Genomic DNA, 21,045 nt, shown 5'->3' with positions numbered 1-21,045 from the left:
AAACGCTACTCACCCAAGAAGGGAGAAAGCAAGTTAGCTCCGGGCGCTTATGTGGCCACATGGGAGGCGCCAGAACAGTGAGGCCGTGTGGAAGGTGGCAGGACAGTGAGGCCGTGTGGAAGGTGGCAGGACAGTGAGGCCACATGGAAGGTGCCAGAACAGTGAGGCCGTGTGGAAGGTGCCAGAACAGTGAGGCCACGTGGAAGGTGCCAGGACAGTGAGCCCGTGAGGAAGGTGCCAGGACAGTGAGGCCAGGACAGTGAGGCCACGTGGAAGGTGCCAGGACAGTGAGGCCACATGGAAGGTGCCAGGACAGTGAGGCCACGTGGAAGGTGGCAGGACAGTGAGGCCAGGACAGTGAGGCCACGTGGAAGGTGCCAGCACAGTGAGGCCACGTGGAAGGTGCCAGAACAGAGAGGCCACGTGGAAGGTGCCAGAACAGAGAGGCCACGTGGAAGGTGCCAGAACAGAGAGGCCACGTGGAAGGTGCCAGAACAGTGAGCCATGGCAAGGGGCCACAGGAGCGAGGGCCCCGTGACACTGCAAGGTGGTGCCGGTACAAACCGTGCAGCACAGCGGGGGGCGGAGGGCAGGGTGGGGCCCGCGTCCCGGGCTGCAGGGTCTCCGCCCACACCGAGGGCGCACAGTCGAGCGTACCTGGTCTGGGCCCTTGTCGAACATCTTCCGCGTGCGGGGGAACTGCTGGGAGTGGGGCGTGTACTGCACCCCCGCGGGGCCAGGGGCGCTGGGACGGCCCGCGGGCAGGTCTCGGCCGACTGGCTGCTTGGCCACGTCGTTGGTCAGGCTGGAGCTGCTGGCGCTGGACGTCGGCGGGGAGCCCCTGCCGTTGGGGGAGGAAGGAACGTTGCATTTTACCCAAAGACAAAGCCCCTCGTCCTCACCCGCCCGCCCGGGCACTGCCAACCGACCCGCGTCGGGAGCCCACACATTGCCACCCGCCCGGCACACGCACGTGCCTCCAGAGCCAGCCGCCACGGCTGCAGCGACGGCCCTTGGGGCCCCGCCCGCAGGCTCTGGGAGCGGTGCCCCCGGAAAGCGAGGGCGGCCCTGGCGGGCACGTCCGCTCGCCGCCTCCTGCCTGCGGACGCTGACATAAGAGGGGCTCTCCCTGCCCGCAGCTGGCCAGCAGGACCCAGACCCCGGCTGGTCAAACTCGGAGAGGCTGCACAAGTCAGGCTCCCGGGCGGTTCCTGCTGTGGCACCTCGTGCAGAGGAAGGCGGTGCAGAAGGGACCCGCATGACAGACACGGGCCACTTACCCCGCCTGGTGGATGTGGATGCCCTTGTTGGTTGGGCTGGCGGGCGCCGACTGGGTGAGTGAGGACGTGGTGAGGATACGCTGGGGCCGGGCGTTCACTGTGGCCTGAAAGAGCAAAGGGGCAAGTGGTGTGGACGGCCAGCTGCCGGTGACCTCTGCGGCCGTGAGACAGCAGCCCAGGGCGGTGGCTGCTTTCGATGGCTTCAAGATCGCGCAAAGGGCCTCCTGGCCCAGGAAATCAAGCACGCGTGTGGGACGGCCCAGGTGGAGCCCCTCCCCAGTGTCCCCCTGCAGATAAAACCATGTCCGTTTGTTGGGGCGCCTGGGTGGCTCAGTCGGTTGAGCGTCCAACTTGGGCTCAGGTCATGATCTCGCTATTCGTGGGTTCGAGCCCCACGTCGGGCTCCGTGCTGACGGCTCAGCGCTTACAGCCTGCTTCGGATTCCGTGTCTCCCCCTCTCTGACCCTCCCCCGTTCATGCTCTGTCTTTGTCTCAAAAATAAATAAACGTTAAAAACAAAAAACAAAAAACCACGTTCGTTTGCTTTCCGAGAAGTCATCTGCTGGGGTCCAGCGGGGCCCCAGGGTCGGCCCTGCCCGAAGAGCAGCCACGAGACTGTGCCAGCATTAACACTAGGCTCCAGCCCCCCACAGCCCGCCCTGGCCTCTGCTCTGTGGCACTTTGTGGATGGAAACCAGACAGGCTGCTGTCAACGTCCTTCCACAGACGTGCGCACATCTGACGTTTCACCACAGACAATTCGTGCCCGCTTGAGACGACTGTTGAGGAGGGAAATAGTTTCGATATTTTGAAGTGGGGCTTTGTGTCGCTGGGGAAACCGGATGGCTGCCGGGGGTGCATGTGACGGGGAGGCAGGAGGCAGACGGGGCTGTCCCCGCCCATCGGACGCAAGCCCACCGTCCGCCAAGTGCTTCCTTGGATGCTCTGCTCTGGGGGCACGGGGCGGCTGGGCAGGCCCTGCCAGCTCTGGACACCCCCAGGAGAGGGCTCCAGGGCAGACGCTGCTGCCCCAGTGGCACTCGGGACAGGAGGCAGTTAAAGCAGCCGTCTGGGCTCCCCTGAGTGCGGCTGGTGCCAGACTGGGTCTCGAAGTTGGCCGCCACCCAGGGAAACAGAACCTTGACCTCCGTGGGGGACGTTCCGGGGCAGCCGGGCTCAGGGGACCCTCAGGTGTTCTGACCCCTCCCTCAGCAGTCAGGATGCTGTACTTCCTACGTGCAGCTAACAGGCAGAGAATTGCAGAAAACTAAACCACCAAAAAACTGTTCATTTACAGAATATCGATGCTTCCCTGATAATTTACCACTTTGAAACAAGAATAACAAGAAAACTGAACTGTAATCAAGCTTTACAAAACATTAAGAAAAACATTTCTTTAATTATGTAAAGTATATTGTTTGTGAACTTGCTTTTGCTTCCTATTTAAATGACCTGGCCAGCTCCCTGTGCCTCCATCAAAACCCGAGAGCCAAGCGCCCCCCAAGCGCCCCCCGGCGTGGTCTGGGGAGAGTACAGGATCGGAGCTGAGAGGCTACAAACTTCCACAAGTCTCCTCAAAACGTCCAGAGATGGGGGAGGCGACAGGAAAGACAACACTTTTGTGGCTGAAACTCAGACTTCGGCAGAACCCACCCACCCCCTTTGCCACATGTCCCCCGAGACCCTCCCACCCTGCCTCTCCCGTGCTCGCTGCCCACCGCCCCTCAGGGAGGCTCCGCCGACCGGGCTCTGTTCCCTCTGCTGGGCCCGGGCGGCCGGGGTGAGGTATCCGCAGCCCCTCGCCCACACCCTTCACACCCGCGGCCGCCACACGGCTCTCTTTCCAAGTCCGTTTTAGAAATCCTGAGGAGTGGGCACGCCGGCAGCTTTCACACTGGCGATCACAAGGCTTCAGGCTTCGAGGAAGCTTTCTCGAGCCCAACGGCTCCCATCTGTTCGACTAGTGTTGCCTCGGCCTTGGTCTCACACTTGGTGCGAGCCTGCAGGGGTGAGTGTGAGCAGAGGCGGGCGAGTGGACCCCACCTGTCCGCAGACTTGGGGTGGGGACACGGGGCAGGGGGTGGGGCAGGGTGGCGAGCCCGGGGCCAGAGGGGCTCCTTCCCTCGCTGGTCCCGGCAGCCATTTCACAGACAGCACACGGCCAGAGAAGGTCAGCAGAGAGGCAGCAGCGTTTTCGAGGCTCTGAACTGAGGACTGGGCCCAGCTGTGAGCCCCCTGCCCACCCTGCGCCTGTGCCCGTCCTCGCCGACAGGATTCTATGTTGCTCTCTGCTCGGGGACGCGGCCCTGAAGCCACTCCCTGGACAGGTGGCGGGGCCCAGATGAGCAAGGGCAGCAGGGAAGGGGGATGGTCACGGCTACGGGTGAAGCTCTGGGAGCCCGGCCTACTTTACTTTGTTATAAGCCAAATTCTCCTCTCAGGCGTATTCTCTTGGCCCGATGCAAACACAGACGTGGTTCGCGGGGACACATTTGCTCCCTGCCCTGTGCAGCTAACAGGGGCGTCTGGAGCAGGAGCCTGGACGGCAGCGACCCGTCCCCACCCCCCCCCGCCCCCCCCCCCCCCCCATCTCCAGCTCCTGGGAAGTTCTCTTTACTCTCTGGTTCTTTGCCTGGAACACGTCACTTTGCGAGGGCGCGGGAAGTCGGATCCAGTGCGGAGAAAAGTACCCCAGAGCAGCACGGGGGACGTGGACGGACGGTGGATTTCCCAACGGGATCAGAGTCAGGGTCTGGGACTCCAGCCCAGGCGTCTGCTGCTCTTTCCCGGGCGAGTGCATGACTGCAGGATTGCACTGTTAACCGCATGTCGAGAATCTGGGTCCCCAGGACTGTCCCGAGGTGACTGTCCTGGGGCTAAGTATGATGCAGAGCCTGCTGGCTGCTGGGCCACTGAGAAGACACCTATCAAGGCGCAGGATTCTGTTGATCTAAGAGAAAAGTTTTCTGTAAACTGCACGTCCTAGACAAACAACACGAATTGCCCTTCTGGAGCGCTGGGTCCTGGGTACTGCTCATTTGCCACAGCGACGGGGACGGCGAGGCACTGTCCCGTGGCTGCTGATGGCCGTCCGGGAAGCCGCGGTCCTTGGCCCCCCGGGAAGCAAAGCCGGCACGGCCGAGGCCGGGGGGGGGGTCTCACCTGCCCCCTTTCCAGGGTCTCTGCGTTTTGGAGCAGCGGCAACAGAGAGTAGTGAGGACAGGGAGGAAGGAAGGAGACATAAATATTTCCACTTTGCTTCTCAGTAAACTGTGTTCACTTGCCACGGCAGGGCCCACAGGGAGCCCAACTCTGCACACCAGCTAGGGGACGGGTAGTGGGCTGAAGGCTGGTGGCGTTTGACCAGGGCCCACGGGCCCGGAGAGCCACCCTCTACCTGCTGGCAGGGTGTTCACGAGGGCTCGGAGCACAGGCCCAGTGGCCACCCCAGAGCCACAGAGTCTGAACTCCAAGGGGACCAGCTCTCCTGGGGCCGTTTCTGCATCTGGCCCGGCAGGGCCTGTGACTCTCAGGAGGGGGCGGCGTCTACTTCTGTAAGCTATGCGACTCTGGGTGATGACGCCGTCACCTCTGGGTCTCTGGGGAGGTGAGAACAGACAGGTGCGTGACAAGTTGCGAACTATACACGGAGATGCCTCTTGGTCGTTAACAGTTCGCTAGGACTGCCCCGATTTCCGACAATTCTGGGAGGCCCTCCTGCTGGAGGCGGCGGCAGGCAGTGAGGCAGGGGAGGCTCCGGAGGGGGGCACACAGCACTGGCACACAGGCTCCTCTGTGTGGTGGTAGTGGGTGGGGGGCGGGCAGCGGAGGGTCCTCCCGGGAGGACCCCGCCTCTGGGAGGAGGCCCTTTCGACCCGAGTGAGAAGAAATGAAAATGCTTCCGTGGGCATCCACAGAGCCCACAGAGAGGTGGACGCAAAGGTGCTGCGCTGTGGGCTCACTGCACCCTCGCTGGGTGAACAGCGGGTTTGGGGCGAGCGCGGCAGCTCCCTGGGCTCTAAGTGAGGTGCTAACCGGGAGGAGAGGGTCCCTGAATGGGGATAGGGGTTTAAAAGAAACCGACGTTATCAGCGCGGAGCCAGGATTTAATCAGTGTCCGTGGAACTTTTTTGAATTTGGTTTTTGGGGATCTCAACCTTCACTTTGTTTCTTGGTCACTTAGGCCTTTGGTTTATAAGGAAAGTGTTTGGCCTCGAACCTCACATGCTGGCTTGTGATCTCCATCGCACCTGGCTGCACGCGGCCCCCCGCAGACGTGGTGGCGGCCGACACTTGGGCTCCTTGGGTGTCGGGATGCTGGCGGACTATCTCTAGGTGAGTTTACGTGAGTACAGGTTTTCTCATAAATATTAAAAGTAGTGATGATCAGTGTGCGCGACCCTGACATCTGAACACCTGTCGCGTGAAACTTCCTTCTAAGTGTTGTCCCCAAAGCACAGATGGCAGGAGTGGCCGCCAGGGAGGCTGTCGGGGCCATCGTGGCTCCTGAGGTCGTCATGCTGTTCTTTGTATTTCTCTCCGTGGTTTGAAATTTTCCATAATAAAAACTAGAAGCAAAACGCAAACCCCAAGCCTGTGTGGACAGGGGATATAAATACTTGAAATTAGGCCACAGTTCTCGAGCTATGTGAGTTCCCAAGCTGGCAGCAATTTCTATATTTGAATACGGAATCCTACGGGGTATTCCGGAGTAATAAGGCTGTTTTGACTCTGATGAATAAAAATTTGCTGTCACAGTTAAATATCAAAAATAGGCCCATTTCTCTGTGAACTGAAATGTAATCCCCTCATTAGTTGCTAGAGTAGAAAGTAAGCCATTTTTAAAATTAAATTGAGGGCAAGAAAATATCTCCTTAATGTTTATGCTTCCAAAGCCTTCAGTGGCAAATGTTTACTCCTGAAAACACACACAGACACCTGTATACGTTTACACACAGACACACACACACAAGACACACACAGACACACTCTCACTCACACAGGCTGTGTTGCACCAGTACAAGGCTTCAGGAAGTATGGACTCTAGAGGAACCCCCTCCACTCTCTGCCCTCTGGGTGTGCCCACCGTGTGCACACTGGGATGCGTGTGTGTCTGTCGAGATCAGCACGACAGGCAGAAAGCCACAAGCCACTTCTAAGGCTCTGTCAGGGAGCGCTGTTCTAAAGCCTCGAGAGGCTGTCTCGGTTGTTGTAACCTGCTGGTGTGGCTTTGCCGGGTAGGAGCGACCACACACACGATGTTTAATTACCTCAGGTGGGCTGAAGAGGCACTTCCAGGTCGCAGCCACGCACCTTACACGTAACCCGAAAGGACACGGAGACACGGATTCCGTGCTTTACGCACGCGTGAGACGTTCCTCTGAGGAACGTCTCTCACCATCTGAGCTCAGGTCTACTGTGATGAGTTTATAGTTGTGAAATTTCAAGATTAGGCATTGACGTATTTTTAAACAGTTCGGGTTGATTTTCGATAAGGTTAAATACATAAAAGCCACTACAAAATAAACTTATATAGAATACCGGTTTCATCATGACCAAAATCACCAAGGGGGCGGGGAGTGACTGGAGCACCCGATGACCGTGCTGGCCCTGGCTGCGCTGGCCATGGCCGGGAGACCGGCCTACACCTCAGAGACAAAACAAGGCCTCGAGACACCTCTGTGCGTCACAAGCTTTCAGGCAAAGGTAATGACCTCAGCTTCTGTCTTAAGAAACTGGAATCTGAAGAGCAAGTTAGACTCAGGGTAAGGAGAAGGAAGAGGGTAATGAGGATGAAAAGAGCTGTCAATAAAACGGAAACTAAAAAGCAACAGACAAATAGGGACAAAACCAGAAGCTGGTCCCGTGAGGTTTCCTTCAGCCCGAGCGGTCGTGAGTGTGACCGCGGGTACCGGGAATGAAAGGGGACATCACTACAGACCACACAGACGTGGATAGGATCACGAGGGTAACGAACGGGAGCCCGTACCTAACTTCCAGGCGCCCTGACACAGCTGAGTGGAGGCAGGGCAGTGCCCCGACTGAAGCTGCACACACACAGAGGTCGGGTACACCGTGAGGCGCTTGTCCAAAGTCTCTCTAACCGCCTGGGGTTCCCGGCATGAATATCCGTAATGGGGGACCAGGCACTCGGGAGCTTTGCTGGGAACGCCGTCACACGTACCTTGTAGGCAATGCTGTTGAGCACCTTCATGGCCAAGTCGGAAACGTCTGGATAGGGATCCGCAGCCAGATGCAGTAACACTCTCCAAATCTGAGTGTAAACACTGTTGAAGGAGACTCCTAGGAGAGAGAAAGGGGATGTTTTAGAACAGAGAGCTGTGGCTGGTGTGCTTGGCCGGCTCCTGGAGACCTAGCTGCTGCCAGGAACGGGTGCTTTCCAGAGCTGGGGCTACGGAGCCTCATTTTTGTCATCTGGTTAGGGGCCCAGACACTCGGGGGTCCCAGCTGGTAACTAGGCTTGATGGCACGATTTCATCTTCTGAGGCTGGATATTCCTAGCAGGAAAGGTGAGTTAGGAAAGGCTGACCTTCCTTGAAGCCCTGGCCGACTGGACAGCACTATCTAGCTCCCGAGGACCGTTCAATCTCACACCTGGGTTTCTAGGGAGCCATCACGGTCTACGTGAGCTGCGCGTGTTGGATGGGAGTGCCGCGTTCAGGGAGTGCTCTGGGCTGTGACACACTGACTCTCTTGTCTACACACCACACGTGGCACCGTCCCGAGTTCCCAGGAAATCACAAAGGGTGTGTGTGACGTGACCTGAGCCCTCCAGGTCCTCCCCAGGCAGCCACCACATTTCCTGGGTGTGTTCCACACTTCAGGTCCCGTCTGCATGTCTGGACGCCACGGTGGATGGAGGAGACAGGATGTTGGCGCGGACGGGGTGCGTCACAGACACGAAGGAAAGGGAAGTCACGGAGGGCCTGACCCAGGAGTCCGCCCAGTCCTACTTGACCCTCACAGTCTCAGCCACAGGCGCCATCCCTGGGCATTACAGAGGGGCAGTGAGGCTGAACGCCCAGAGGATGAAGGGTTCAAACGCATGCCTGTCGGCCGTTCAGGCCAATGCCGCGTCCGCCACACTGTGCTGCCGTGGCAGCTCCAGTAACGGGCAGACGATTTCTTCTGTCAGGGGTGGGGCTGGGAGGTGAGCCCGGAAGCCTTCATGGAAGAGGCACGCAGTGGGCTTTGGAGGGGAGGCAGGACTGCTCTCCTGGCAAGAGCCTCGCTGGCGGGAAGTTGGCGGAGCAAACGACGGACCGGCACCGAGGTGATGGGAACACAGGGAGCATTTGCAGAAGTGGCGAGACAGAGGCCTGCGTCGCAAACCAGAGAGGACAGTGGGGCGGCTTGGAGACCGAGGGGGCAGGGCGGGTGGGCCGGGTGCAGACCCCTGGGGGGAGAGACCATGGAACCCGGTCGGCACCAGGCAGGGAAGGGGAAAGGCAGCCTTCCGAGAGGAGGCGGGTGAGGCAAGGCCGGGAGCGGGGGCGCGGGCGTGGATGCCGCACCCCCGCTCGGTGCTGGGGCGGACCTGGGGGCTGGGCACGGCACCGGCCCTGCTCCCGCGGATACGCCGAGACCCCAGGTCATCTGCCCGGCCAGCTCCGGGTGCAGCCCCTCCAGCACTGGTGAGGGACTTCAAATCTCACGAATGCTGCCAGAGGACGGTTGTTCCTCCATCACGGAATGGGCTGCACCCAGGCATTCAAGTTTTTCTTTTAATGTTTATCTGTTTTTGAGAGAGATCGAGCGAGCGAGCGAGCGAGCGAGTGCATGAGCAGGGGAGGGGCAGAGAGAGAGGGAGATACAGAATCCGAAGCAGGCTCCAGGCCCTGAGCTGTCAGCACGGAGCCCGACGCCGGGCTCGAACCCACTGACCGCGAGATCGTGACCCGAGCTGAAATCAAGAGTCAGAGGCTTAGCCCCTCAGGCGCCCCTGCACCCAACCATTCAGATCAGGCTGATGGATGATGTGGAGGGTCACACGGCACAACCCACGGCCTGGCATCTGGAGGCAGAGGCGGCTCTTCTTCCCACCCGCAGTCGTGGGGACAGTGACCCCGTGGCCACAGGGATGGAGGAAGCCCCACCTCCCTGCAGGTCAGGGTGCAGAAGGTGCTGCTGTGTCGCCCAGGAGGGGAGGTGGCGTCCCTCGTGTGCTCGCTTGGAAGGACGTGCGAGCTCTGGGGCCTGCTGTGTGCGGCAGCTCACACAGGCTTTGTGGCCCTGGGGAGTCCGGCAGGGGCCCCCGTGGGGACTGGGGTTCCGTACAGATCTGGACTTGGGTCGGTGAGATGTCAGCTGAACACACTTTCGCTTGGAGGGGAGCTTGCGTCAGGGCGAGTGGTGCACACGGAGATGCGTGCGGTTTCCCTGCGTGTTTAATTCAGAGACGGAAGCAGAGCAAACACCTTTGGCCCTCAGGGTCCACAGCCATGGGACCGCCGTCCAGGTTGACGGCCAGGGTCTCTGGGGACATTTCCTAAAACCTACTTCCTGTGGTGGCGGAGTACCCACCAGCAGGAGCCACGCCCGGTGCTGTGTGCGCACCGTTTCCACAAAGGCGGGGAAGGCGGTGGGAGGCGTGGGTCCATAGGTGCCCACGCCAGGGTCACGGCTGCGCCACGCCAGCGCCACCAAAGGCGGGGCGAGCCACGCACAGAGGGAACGTGGAATTCAGAAGCTGTTACTTGCAGAAGATTTTGACTCTGACATAACCCCGTTTGTGATTCGGTAGAGAATAAAAAAGTTCTAATTTTCGCCAGGGTGTTTGGCCACAGTGAATGGGTCACTGTTTGCCAGTGAAAACCTTGACCCTGGGACAGAGAGGTGCTACGTCCGCTCACCTCCTCCCTGGGTTTGGCCGCCACGCGATCTGACACACGGACCGCCCCGTCGTCAAACCTGCCGCCAGCCACACGGAAGGCTGTGAGGGCCCCGCAGAGGTGGAGCCCCCGCGCTGTTAACTGCTCAGAAAGGGCGCTGTGTCTGGCCCTCACCCAACTCCCTCCTCACAAGCTCTGAAACCTATTTTCATGTCTAGACTAAAAGTAATAAAGGATCATAACTAATGGCTTTAGATTTGTTTTTCAGGGCAACGGCCACAACTTTCTGAATGGCGTAAGAGGTAGGAAAATTTGCTCGGAGCTCCTGGCCAGCTCTGGATCCCAGAAGTCCCTGGAGAGCAGCCCAGGGTGAAGCCGGGTCTCAGGGTCGCTCACTCTGACGCCCTAAGAGCTCACCTGGGCTGTCCAGCAACCGGCGCCCAAGACCCGGGGCCTCTGCACTCGCCCCTTTGTGCCGCGCCCCTCCCCCGGTCGCTGCCCCCCTCCCCCCACCCCCGCAGGTGACGGAGCCCCTTGAGGAGCCCCTGGCTGGCTCCCTCCTCGGCCTGCCCTGCGGGAGGCCTGAGCAGTCCAGGCCCCGAAGAGGCCCCGGCACCCCCGGCACCGCCTGGACCAGGCGGCCACCGCATCTGCATAATCCTGTCAGCGATGTTCCTCAGGGTCCCGACACGACACACTTGATGATGGCCTTTAATCAAGGATCTTGGCCATAAAATCATAACTGATGCGGTGGCATCGGAAAAACAACGCCGTTCGCTTTCTCGCCGCCGTTTCCCGGCGGTAAGAAATCAAACTAATGGGCTGTAAAGCCTTCGCTGGGATCGTGTGAGGTTCCTCTGGCAGCAACCCGCTCCTCCTTTCTTTCTCCTTTCTCGCGGTCCCTCTGCTCCTCCTGCTCGGAGCTCGAGGCTGTGGGGTCTCCCGGGCCGCTGGGGGCTTGCAAAGGCCTCCCGTCAGGACTCCTTGAGGCCGTGGGGAGACCAGGGGAGAGGGGAAGATGCCACTTCCGGGGCCGGTGACGGTGCCGCAGGGGACAAGTGGCTGTGCGCCCGGGGGAAGGCAGCTCTGCTCCAGGGGCCTCCTCCTCCGGTGGTGCGGGCAGTGCCCGTGTCTCCACCCCGTCCCTCGGCTCCCCTCTGTTCCCCGAGGGCAGTGGCCCTGACCCCCGGGGGCTGGCGCTCAGCTCAGCAGCGTGACTGACTGAAGTGGCTGTTGTGGGTGAGGCCCAGGGACAGGGACAGAGGCCCGGGGGATCTCTGTGTGTTGTGGGGGGCCCCTGACGTCTGCACACGCACCAGGCCGGCGTCTCTCCCGACCTTCGCACTCCCACCTCCGGGCGCTTGGATGAGGTGGGGCTCAGGGCGGGAGGGGGACGGAGGCCAGGCCCGGCCGCCAGTGGCACACGTGAGCGGGAGACAGCAGCTTTGTTGAAACTGAGTGATGAAGGTGGCGGCTTCCCTCCCGGTGGGTCAGGGAACCCCCCGCCCCACGGGATGCAGAATGTCGGTGGCAGGGAGGGCCAGGCACTGCTGGGTCGGAGGGGCCACGCAGAAATGGCCAGGGAAGGTTGTCTGGGCCTCGCTCAGGGGCCAGCATCCAGCCTGGGGAGGGGGGACGGTGGTGGGCGAGGTGAGACGGGCTGACGACGAAGGTGGGGGTGTCTGCGGGAGGAGGGCCCTGAGTAGGGAGCTGACAGCAAGCGCTTGTTGACTGAAGGCTTCTGAGTGAAGCTGTCGTTGAACAAGCCTGGCTGGAGGTCTGTGACGTGCTGGCAAGGTCTGAGGGGGGTCCCGGCACGCGGGGAGACAGGCTGGATGGCAGGGGGGCCGATGGGGAATCCGTGCGGGAGTCAGGCCAGATGGCTGGCAAGCCAGAGACACGTGGGCTTCCAGAGGTGAGGGGATACGGGGACTGGCTCCCAGTGCAGCCCGACACCCTTCGGGCTGGCCCAGTTCAGGTGCGGGAGGCCCAGGCGGAGTCAGCTCCTCCCAGTGGGGGGCAGCAGACATGAGGCACAGCAGGCGGGACCACCAGGCAGGGTGAGGGGTAGGAGGGGACCCAGAGGGGCTGGCGTTGTGGGACAGGTGCGAATGAAGGGACGTGCCAGGTTGCCACGGTTTTGAAAACCTCTTCTGCTCTGCAACACTCAGGGAGAGGCCAGAGACTGCAGTGCTTGGCTGAAATTGGAGAAGAAACTGGCTTTAGGCGGGCGAGAGCCGCAAGCAGTGGGACTCTGGCCGACGCGTCCCGAGTGCGCGGTAGGCGGGGCGCTATCTCATGGAACATTCACGAGCCGGCTCCCTCAACTCCAGCTCGCTTAGAACTTCTACCAAGTTTCCAAGGACGTGAACGATGCACAGATAACACTTGGCTTTCTGCAGGAGTCTGACTTTGTGAGCGACCAGGTAGGGGTGACGAGACTGCCGGCTCCCAGGAGACAGACGGGGGTAGGGCGGAGGCGGGAGGTACCGGCCTCTCCGTCTGGCGTGGCCTCCGGTGAGATGCCGGTCTTCGCCCCTCACGGTGCCGAGGCCCGCGCGGAGGACAAGATGATGCTCCTCCTCAGGGCCCAGCGCCACGTCTGGGCGGGAGCCCGGCCTGGGGCACGTCCGGGCACGTCTCAGACACACAGCATGAAGCCTGCGCTCGCCCAGGGAGGTGGCCACAACCCCACGGCCTGAACCCGCCGGGGCCTCCACCGGCACACGCGGTTTTCGAGACCCTGCCCAGGGGGCCCTGCCGTGGACGACGGAGACCCTCTGACAAAAGGTCTCAAAGGTCCCCTGGCGACTCAGGACTTCAGTCCATCAGGCTTCACTTCCACCAGGCTCAGGAGCCAGGTGTGGCGGCTTCAAACGTTTCTCCTCCTGGTGGCCAGCCACGCGTGTGAGCTCATGCCCTCAGAACACGGGCGGGGCCGCCCAGCGTGACCACGGGACCCAGACGCAGTCAGGACAAGACCCCGAAGAAGGCACCAGGGGGCACAGGGAGACCAGTCGGGAGGGCTCTACGGGAGCCAGCGCAGGGCCGGGGGGAAGCTGGCCCGGGTGGCGAGGCTGCACGGGGGGGAACGGGGGCACACGGTCTGCAGGTGCCCGGGGCAAAGAGGAGTCATAGGGGCGCCCGGATCCACCCCGGTGCCCTCGACTGAGGCGGACGGCAGTGGGGATGGCTGGGGTGGAGACCAGCTTCCATGTCCGTGATGTTTCTAAGGTCACTTCCTCCAGGGCTGTGCTCCCGAAGCCCCAAACGCCGCCCACACTTAGAAAACCCTATTGAATGAAGGAACCTCCACGTCCTGGGAAGGAGCAGGAGACCTCCCCGTTCACCTCACGGGGACGTTGGGGGACACCTTGGGGGCAGGAAGGGCGTGCCCTCCGGGCTAATGACGGCCTGGCCGGTTCAGCTGGCTGCTTGTTTCTGTGGGGCTTGCCAACTAAAAATACTTTCTGTACGTTTTAAGCAGTTGGAAAAGAAATCGAAAAAAAACAATAATGCTTTGCGATGTGACTATTTTCTAAAATTTGAACTTCAGTTGGTAAATTTATAAAAATAAAAAAAAAAGTTATTAATTTTCTTTTTTGACAGAGAAACCGCACACGTGTGCGGGAGGGGCAGCTGGAGAGAGAAGGAGAATCCCAAGCGGGCTCCACACTCAGCACAGAGCCCGACGCAGGGCCGGATCCCACGACCCTGGGATCGCGACCGGAGTCAAAGTCGGGCGTCAGACACCCAACAGACTGAGCCACCCAGGCGCCCCCGCAAGTGGTTTTATTAGAACGTGGCCGGACTCGCTTGTCCACTTGATACCTCAGGCTACTTCTGTGCCACCTGCCACGCTGGAGGTGGACACTCTCTGGTCTGGGGCAGAGAACATCTGCCGGCCCCTGACCCTGGCGGCGGGGGGCGGGGGGCGGTGCGCGGCGGCCAGGGCCCCCGCACCCCCGGCTGGTGGGTCAGGTGCGCTTACAGGAGCCGCGCGGGCTCCCGGAGAAGAGGCAGCGACGGAAACACAGCTCAGCGCGGGTCCGTTCCTCTCAGCTTTCCCGTTACCTAGTGTTCTTCCACCATAGGTTTACACAGAAACACTCGCTTAGACTCACTCGCTTAGACCCAGGTTTTAAAGGACTCCTCTGGGGCCAGACCGGGAACTCAGTCACTACATACAACGTTAATTCCGCTAGGGGCCACGATCTGGTCCACGACAAACACCCTGCAAGGGACACTCAGAACACGTCTTGCTGGTGAGTTACCAGAACCTGTGTTCATTCCAAGCGCCAACCCCGCGCCTTCTGGGCACAACCCAGATGCACACATCTGCGATGTTGTTTCTGTTGAGACGGACCGCTTAAGCCAGTTATTTCTGAGCCCCGTTCTTGGTGGTGGGTGGGTGTGTTCGGCAAATAGATCCCTTTCTGGCTCCTGTCGACCTGGGGGGCGCGGTGGCCACGTCTGGGCCCCAATGGGAAGCCACGTGGACTCGACCCAGCAGAGGAGCGGACTCGTGTGGTCAACACAGGAACCACGGCCCTGCCCCTTTCGGATCATGGCAGAGAGTCAGAAATGCCACGGTCATCACGCGACGCGGATAGTGCAAGTGTGAGGGCACTGGGCTCGCCACGGAAATAAGCCAACGACTCAGAACCAACCGCCGATGAGAGCAGTCCCGGCCCCACGTGAGGGGCCAGCGAGGGGCAGACAGGACAGGAAATCACAGATGCACATGCTGATGCCAGAAAGCAGGAAACTCGGCAAGTGCACGGGCTATTTCTATCCTCAGCTCCAGAAACGAAAACTAACTCGGTAAAGCTCAAGAAAAGAGACGGGAATAAAGATACGAAGTTACCGGAATGAAACAGTAAGATACAATAATGAAAAAAAGCAACAAAGCCCAAATTGGGACTTGAAAACACTGAAGAAATTAACAAACGTCTTGGACGCTCCCGCGGAGACAGCAGGGGCTACAATGTCAAGAGAGCACTCTGCAGACGTTCACGGAGAGACGAGAACGCGCGCCTGAAACGGACATCTCAGGGGAACACGATGCGCGAAGGTAACAAGCGGAGGAACAGCGCGAATGCTCGTGCTGCGGTTGGAGACCGGGACGCGGAGTGGAGCCCGCCTCTGACGGAGGAGGCGTAATCAGCCGCCGTGGACCGATGAAAGGGGCAGGTGGAGAGCAGCGCGCACAGGGGGCAGAAAGCAGCGGGCAGGAGCCACCCCGCGAGGATGCGAGCCATACGACATGGGTCACACGTAATCTGGAGCCCGTACGAGGCGCCGTGAGCGCTTTGGGGGTTTGCGGACAGTAAAAGAGCCAGGACACGGGTGGACGGGCTCTGGGGCTGCAGCTCTGTCTGTGATTCCTTAAGACGGGAGTGAAACGCGCGTGGTGGGGTGTTATGTTAATGTCCCCAAGTTTTTACGTGTAAAGCGTTTCTCAACATGAAATGAAGCTCCAGCCAAGGCCTGGGAAACCATCCTGGGCATCGCAGCAGGGGCGGGAGAGGCCCGCCAAGCAGGTGCGGCTCTTGCTGCCAGCGCCCCGAAGACTGACAGTCGCACAGGAGGAACGACAGGAGGAACGAGGCGGATGCCCACGACCCCGTGAGGAGGGAAGACCTCTGGGGGGGGTGGTGTGGGTGGGACCGTCACTCTGCCTGGTAGAGGTGTGGAGGCCCCTGCCCTGCCCTGGCCGCGACAGACAAGATGTCTCCCGGGGTGAAATCAGCGAGGGGACGGCGAATGGGCCGTGGCGCTGGGCGTGGCGGCAGACGGAAGGTTCTGGCAGCCTCCCCACACAACGAGCCCAGAACGGCCCGTCGGCCATCGTTAGAGCATGGCGAAGGTGACGGAAACTTCCGGCTGCCCAGCACACGCCGCTCACCCCCACACCCCGGCTGACCCTTCTTCTCCGGCCGAGACGGTCCTGGCGTCTGCCATCTGGCGAGCACCGGGGGCGAGCCCTGGTGCCGCGGGGGTGGGTGGGGGCAGACAGGAGGGCCAAGGCGCCGCACTCACCGATGAGCGAGTTGAGGGCGGAGTAGGAGCTGACTCGGCGCATCTTGTCGATGGTCTCGAAGGACAGGATGTACTCCTCGTTCTCGGGGCTGCCCAGGGTGCTGCTGGCGCTGCTGCTGGTGCTCAAGTTTCCGGGGGAGAAGGCCACCGAGCTGCCCGCTGGCCACGGAGGGCGGTGGGGGGGGGCGGTCAGCCGGGGCTCCCGGGACGTGTGACGCCCACGCGGCCCCACCGGTCTCCTCTAGCCGTGTCCGCGCCCCTGGCGAGACCCAGGCTCCTGGCGGCCAGGGGCACGTGGGCCGCAGGGGCACCCGTGCCAGGCTGCCTGCCGGTGTGCGGGCCCCGCTGGCCAGCCAGCCGATGGCACAGCGGGCGCGGGCTCACGGCAGAGAGAGGGACGGGGCGCCCGCGCACGGGAAGTTTCAGAAAACCAAACCCACCCCCGCCCCGGCCCAGGGGCCCAATTCCAGCATCTTACACTCTTCTGTCAAGCTCAGGTTCTGCAGAGATTTGTTCAAGCTTCTGGCGGTGGTGACGGCGCGAATGTTTCCGTAGGAGCTCACGGAGCGGAGTCTGGGGGTGCACGGGCTGTCCCGCACCGGGGTCAGGCTCCCCCCCTCTGGGAGAAAGAAGAAGAAGGAGTCAGTGGGGGGCCTCAGGGCACATCGCGCCCCCTTGGCCAGCGGCCACAGCAGCAGGTGACAGGAGCTACCGCCTGAAGCGGTGTGAAAGCCGCCACAGGCCCCCCCACTCAGTGAGGGCCTCTGACACACGTGTCAGGGTCGGCTGGACGCCGGGTGGGGAGGGGAGGCACGACCAGGACCGACACCAGACATCCAGGGCACCACTGGCCACGGGGCCGCCCTGAGGGCAGCAGCAGGCGCCCTGTGGCTCAGCCGCGGGCCACTGCCCTACAGGCGACGACAGGGTGGCGGCCGGTCGCCCTGCAGGACCCCCCCCCCCCCCACTGCTTCTGGGCCCTCCTCCAGGGCACCAGCTGTTTCCACTGAGCAAGTTCATTTTCATTTCCCTTCCCTGATGTTCTAAAAGCAGTAACGCTTCTGTTATTGACACGAGCCTCTTTCCTGCAGAAAAGGCTGCGTTTGTGGCGGGGGGGAGGTGGGTGGGTGAGGGGAGCAGCCCAATATGATGAAATATAAATCCAGCAAAAAGGACAAATGGGAGAACAGGAGCTGCCTAATGTGACTCACAGAACAGGAAACCAACAGCTCATCACGGGAGGAGGTGACGTGCTTTTCCATGAGCCCCCCCCCCGCACGCGTTTTGCTATCCTTCAAGATTCCCATGAATTTGATTCCCAAAAATGGTAGGAAAAAAGAAGGGTCTGAGGGTCGGTGTGGCCCCTCCTGCCGCCCTTTCCATTCTGCTAAGTGGCTGGGATGGCGGGAGTCATGGGGCCCTGCCACAGTCCTGCCCCGGGGTCCCCGGCCAGCCGCTCAGGCATTGTGCCGCCGTACCTGTGGTCGCTGGAGAAGGCAACGGGTAATTCTTCTCCTCCTCCATGAACTGCAAGGCCACGGTGCAGAAATTGCTTTCATACTGGACGACAAGATGACTCAGAGCCACCACCAGTTCCTGCCGAGAGGGACAAGGACAACGACGCTTACCGGTGGCGGCAGAGGACTGCGGAACGGCAGCGAGGCTGAAAGTTCACGCCGAGCGCTCGAGTCACCGGAGAAAAAAGAAAGGTTAAAACACTTTGCACTCGGTGTTGGCAGGAGGGACTGGCCCTTCGGGGACGCGCTCGCGAGTGTCCAAGGGGAGCAGGAGCCCTGGACTGGCAGTGTGGGTGGCGTCTCGAGACGTGAACGTGGGCACGGACACAGGCGTGAATGACACCCTCCAGGGGCGAGGCGGACGGGTCACGGGAGCCGGGCTGAGGTACGTGTTGATTAGACCCTGCCGCTGGGTGAGCCATCTGAATTCCGGGCACGTTAAAGCAGAGCACATCCGACAGGCCAAAGCGTGCCTCTTACTAAACGCAAAACTTGCAAAGAAAAATTAGTGTCCCGTCCCTGAAAGCCAGGGAAATTCTCCAGGATCCTTAGGCCCAACTGCTCGAGGAAAGGAGCACAGGGGCCTCTGCTGCGTGAGCTCCTGGGGGCCCCCAGCTCGCAGGGATTCCCTGTGGCCCCATGCTGCGGGCCTTCCGCACAGGTGCCCAGCTCCACACGGCCCGGGACCCTTAGCGGCTGCCCCCCGTTCTCTCCTGCGCTCCCTCTCCTGCCCGGACCCCACAAAGTCCTTCGCCTCCTCCTGTCATGTTTGTGCACTGCTCCCAAACCCACACCCGTGTCCCCCCCACCCCCTTCAAGCTCCCGGCCGGCCTTCCCAGTGCTGGCCAAGCGTCTCGGCCTGAGTGCTCCCGCGACCCCGAACTCGGCAGCCCACGGTGTGCTGGCTCCACCCTTCCTAGTCGGCTCCCGCTAGGGACTCCTCAGTTCACGCCCACGGCACTACGGACCCCTGACCCACCTCCCACCCGATCCGCCCGAGTCGGACTGCACTGAGCCCCCCACGAGCCTGCTCACGCCCACTGCCCGACACCCCATCTGGCCCTTATCTGCGGTGCCTACATCCCTGCCACCCGCCCCCCACCCTGCAAACCGGAGCGCAGCCTCTGTGCAACGGAGAACAAGCCACGCAGGGGTCACCCGCCGGGCCCCTCCCGGCAAACACGCGGCCTGTGCCTTCTGCGGAGAGACTCTCCCCTCCGCTCTGACGTCGGGTAAGAAAAGCTCACGGTGGGCCCTGCAGCAGGAGCTCGCGGCCAGGTCCCAGACCCTCTGACGCAGGGAAGGCCATCGAAGGCCAGACACCGAGCTGGCCGCCCCTGCCCGGTGGCTGTGGATCAAGTACGTCCTGCTGGGGCGGAGGACGCGTGAGGCGGCTGCTGCCGGCCACGGGCTCCTGGAGCGCGTCTGACCACAAAACACAAACGTGCGGGCAGTTCTGGCCGGGCCGCACAGCCCAGCTGTGCCCTAGACTTTTGGAAGCAGTTCCCCACATGCACGCCCGCACGCGGAGATCAGCGCCCCAGCCCCTCCGGCCGGCGGCGTCGGTCCGCTCCACCTCCCTCCCGACCTCCAGCCTTCTCACACGCGCAGCAAAACGAGGCCTTGCCCACCTGGCTCTCCGCCCCGCCATCTAGCACGGACCCTTGAGGGAGCCAGCACTCCTGCGCCGGGCCGGCGCACTCGACACCGTCCCCGAGCATCCCCAGCTCACCCCGCGATCCCTTCAGGCCTCCCGCTCGGATGCCTCTCTGGGAGCCCCACATTCACCCGGGGCTTGCCTCCAGGCCCACCCACCTTCACCCCGCTTCACCTCCCTCAGGGCACGACCGCCACCTGCTAGGTCACACCCGCGTCTGTCCAGCCTCCAGCCCACCCCGCCTTCAAGTGCAGGCTGTTCAGGCGGGTTCAGTTCCGTGCCCGATCGTCGAGGCCCGGGGACTCAGGGCGCAGCACACAGCAGGTGCTTAACGAGTACCGACTAAACGAAGCCTTTCCCTTCAGACACGTTACCATCTCCATCCCGCGGCTGGCTCACCTCACGAAGGGCTCAGGGACATCGTGCCCGGGCTCCTGCACTGTCCCAAGGGGAACCCGCTAACGCTCTCCCTCGGTTGCGCGGGAGGTCAGACTGCGCGTCTTCCTGGCGGCCACCTCCTTGTTTCCTCCCGAGGACTGCCCCCCACTGCGTGCGTCCAGTGGCACATGACAGGCTGACACCGGTGGCCTGGAGATTCGCGTGCGGCCCCGTAACCGTGGCGAGACGGCAGTGTTCGCGGGGGCGCGTCTGCTCCGACGTGACCACCCTCAGGCCCTGCCGGGCAGCTCGGCCCCACCAAGTCCGCCAGGGACCTGACAGCCTCTGATGCTTCTCTCACTGCCGCTGAGTCAGACACGCCGGGAAGGCAGGTGGACATCACACTGCTCCTCCGTGGTCCGCGGTCACCATGTACAAATAAACGAGACTCACAGCTGTGGAGGCGGACGGTGGCGGGGAAGCTGGGGGTGAGGATGTGGCTGGGCGGTGACCCACCCCCGCCCCTCGCCTGGCCCTTCTGGGGGGGCAGCTGGCTTCCGGGGGGCTGGGCACCCTGGATTTGATACTTCACGGACAAGTTCACGTCCACAGAGGTTTGGGAGGCCGATGTGAACCTACCGACTCTGATGTTATCAAGTGAGCTCACTGAGTAAGTCACCCTCTGCCCTCGCATCGCCTCGTCTAGGAAAGGGTACTGTCACCATACAAAGTAAACGCACGTGATCTTTTCCACACTGAATACGTGCGACTTTATGAAAATCCCACCATACGTCCCCATTTCTCTCCTCTGCCCCAAACAGGGGCACGACAGCAGCTGGTTGCACTTATCATCGGCGCCTCGGCTGCGGGTCAGAGCCGGCGACTCTGACCGGAGCGGCAAGGGGCAGGTGAGCTCGCGGAGCTCGATGCCCAAGCCCGAGCCGTGCTCCGGACCCTCGGGGCCCTGGAGCTGGGTCTCCCAGACCAGCAGGCTGGGCCCGAGCTCCCGACGGTCCTGCCACGTGGCTCTGGACGAGGAGGAGACAAGTGCCAGCGGCGTCAGGGTTCTGCCGACGCTGCAGGGTCCTGTCTCTGAGCAGGCAGCACCTCTCTGCGCGGCTTTCCCCGCCCACCCCGCTCAGGCCACGTCCTCTCTGCAGCTGCTGCCCTCCTCCCCAAGCCTCTGTGCCCCACGTTCCCACAGCAGACACGGCCTCATTGTCTCGGGGTCGAGCGCAGCCACCCCAGGCCTCACCCAGCACCCAAGCACTTGCAGGAAGAATGAGGAACCCAGCACGGTGAGAGCAGGTGCGCTCCTG

At 61.8% G+C, this 21,045-nt stretch overlaps 1 protein-coding gene across 2 annotated transcripts in view; it reads right to left on the bottom strand.

The window, feature by feature from the left end:
• RPTOR (regulatory associated protein of MTOR complex 1) overlaps positions 1 to 21,045 on the bottom strand; it is a 338,621-nt gene that overhangs the window by 35,164 nt on the left and 282,412 nt on the right. For both annotated transcript variants that reach the window (XM_043585750.1, XM_043585751.1), the window contains 6 exons: positions 17,653 to 17,770; positions 16,653 to 16,793; positions 16,175 to 16,333; positions 7,465 to 7,583; positions 1,281 to 1,384; positions 658 to 841 (listed from right to left, as the gene is read on the bottom strand). In XM_043585750.1, the coding sequence (XP_043441685.1) occupies positions 658 to 841; positions 1,281 to 1,384; positions 7,465 to 7,583; positions 16,175 to 16,333; positions 16,653 to 16,793; positions 17,653 to 17,770 (825 nt within the window). The remainder of the gene's footprint in view (positions 1 to 657; positions 842 to 1,280; positions 1,385 to 7,464; positions 7,584 to 16,174; positions 16,334 to 16,652; positions 16,794 to 17,652; positions 17,771 to 21,045) is intronic.

The sequence above is a fragment of the Prionailurus bengalensis genome, chromosome E1, assembly GCF_016509475.1.
Source record: "Prionailurus bengalensis isolate Pbe53 chromosome E1, Fcat_Pben_1.1_paternal_pri, whole genome shotgun sequence".
NCBI lineage: Eukaryota > Metazoa > Chordata > Mammalia > Carnivora > Felidae > Prionailurus > Prionailurus bengalensis.
Note: the sequence above shows the minus strand (reverse complement) of the source record. Positions and strands in the feature narration are given on the sequence as shown.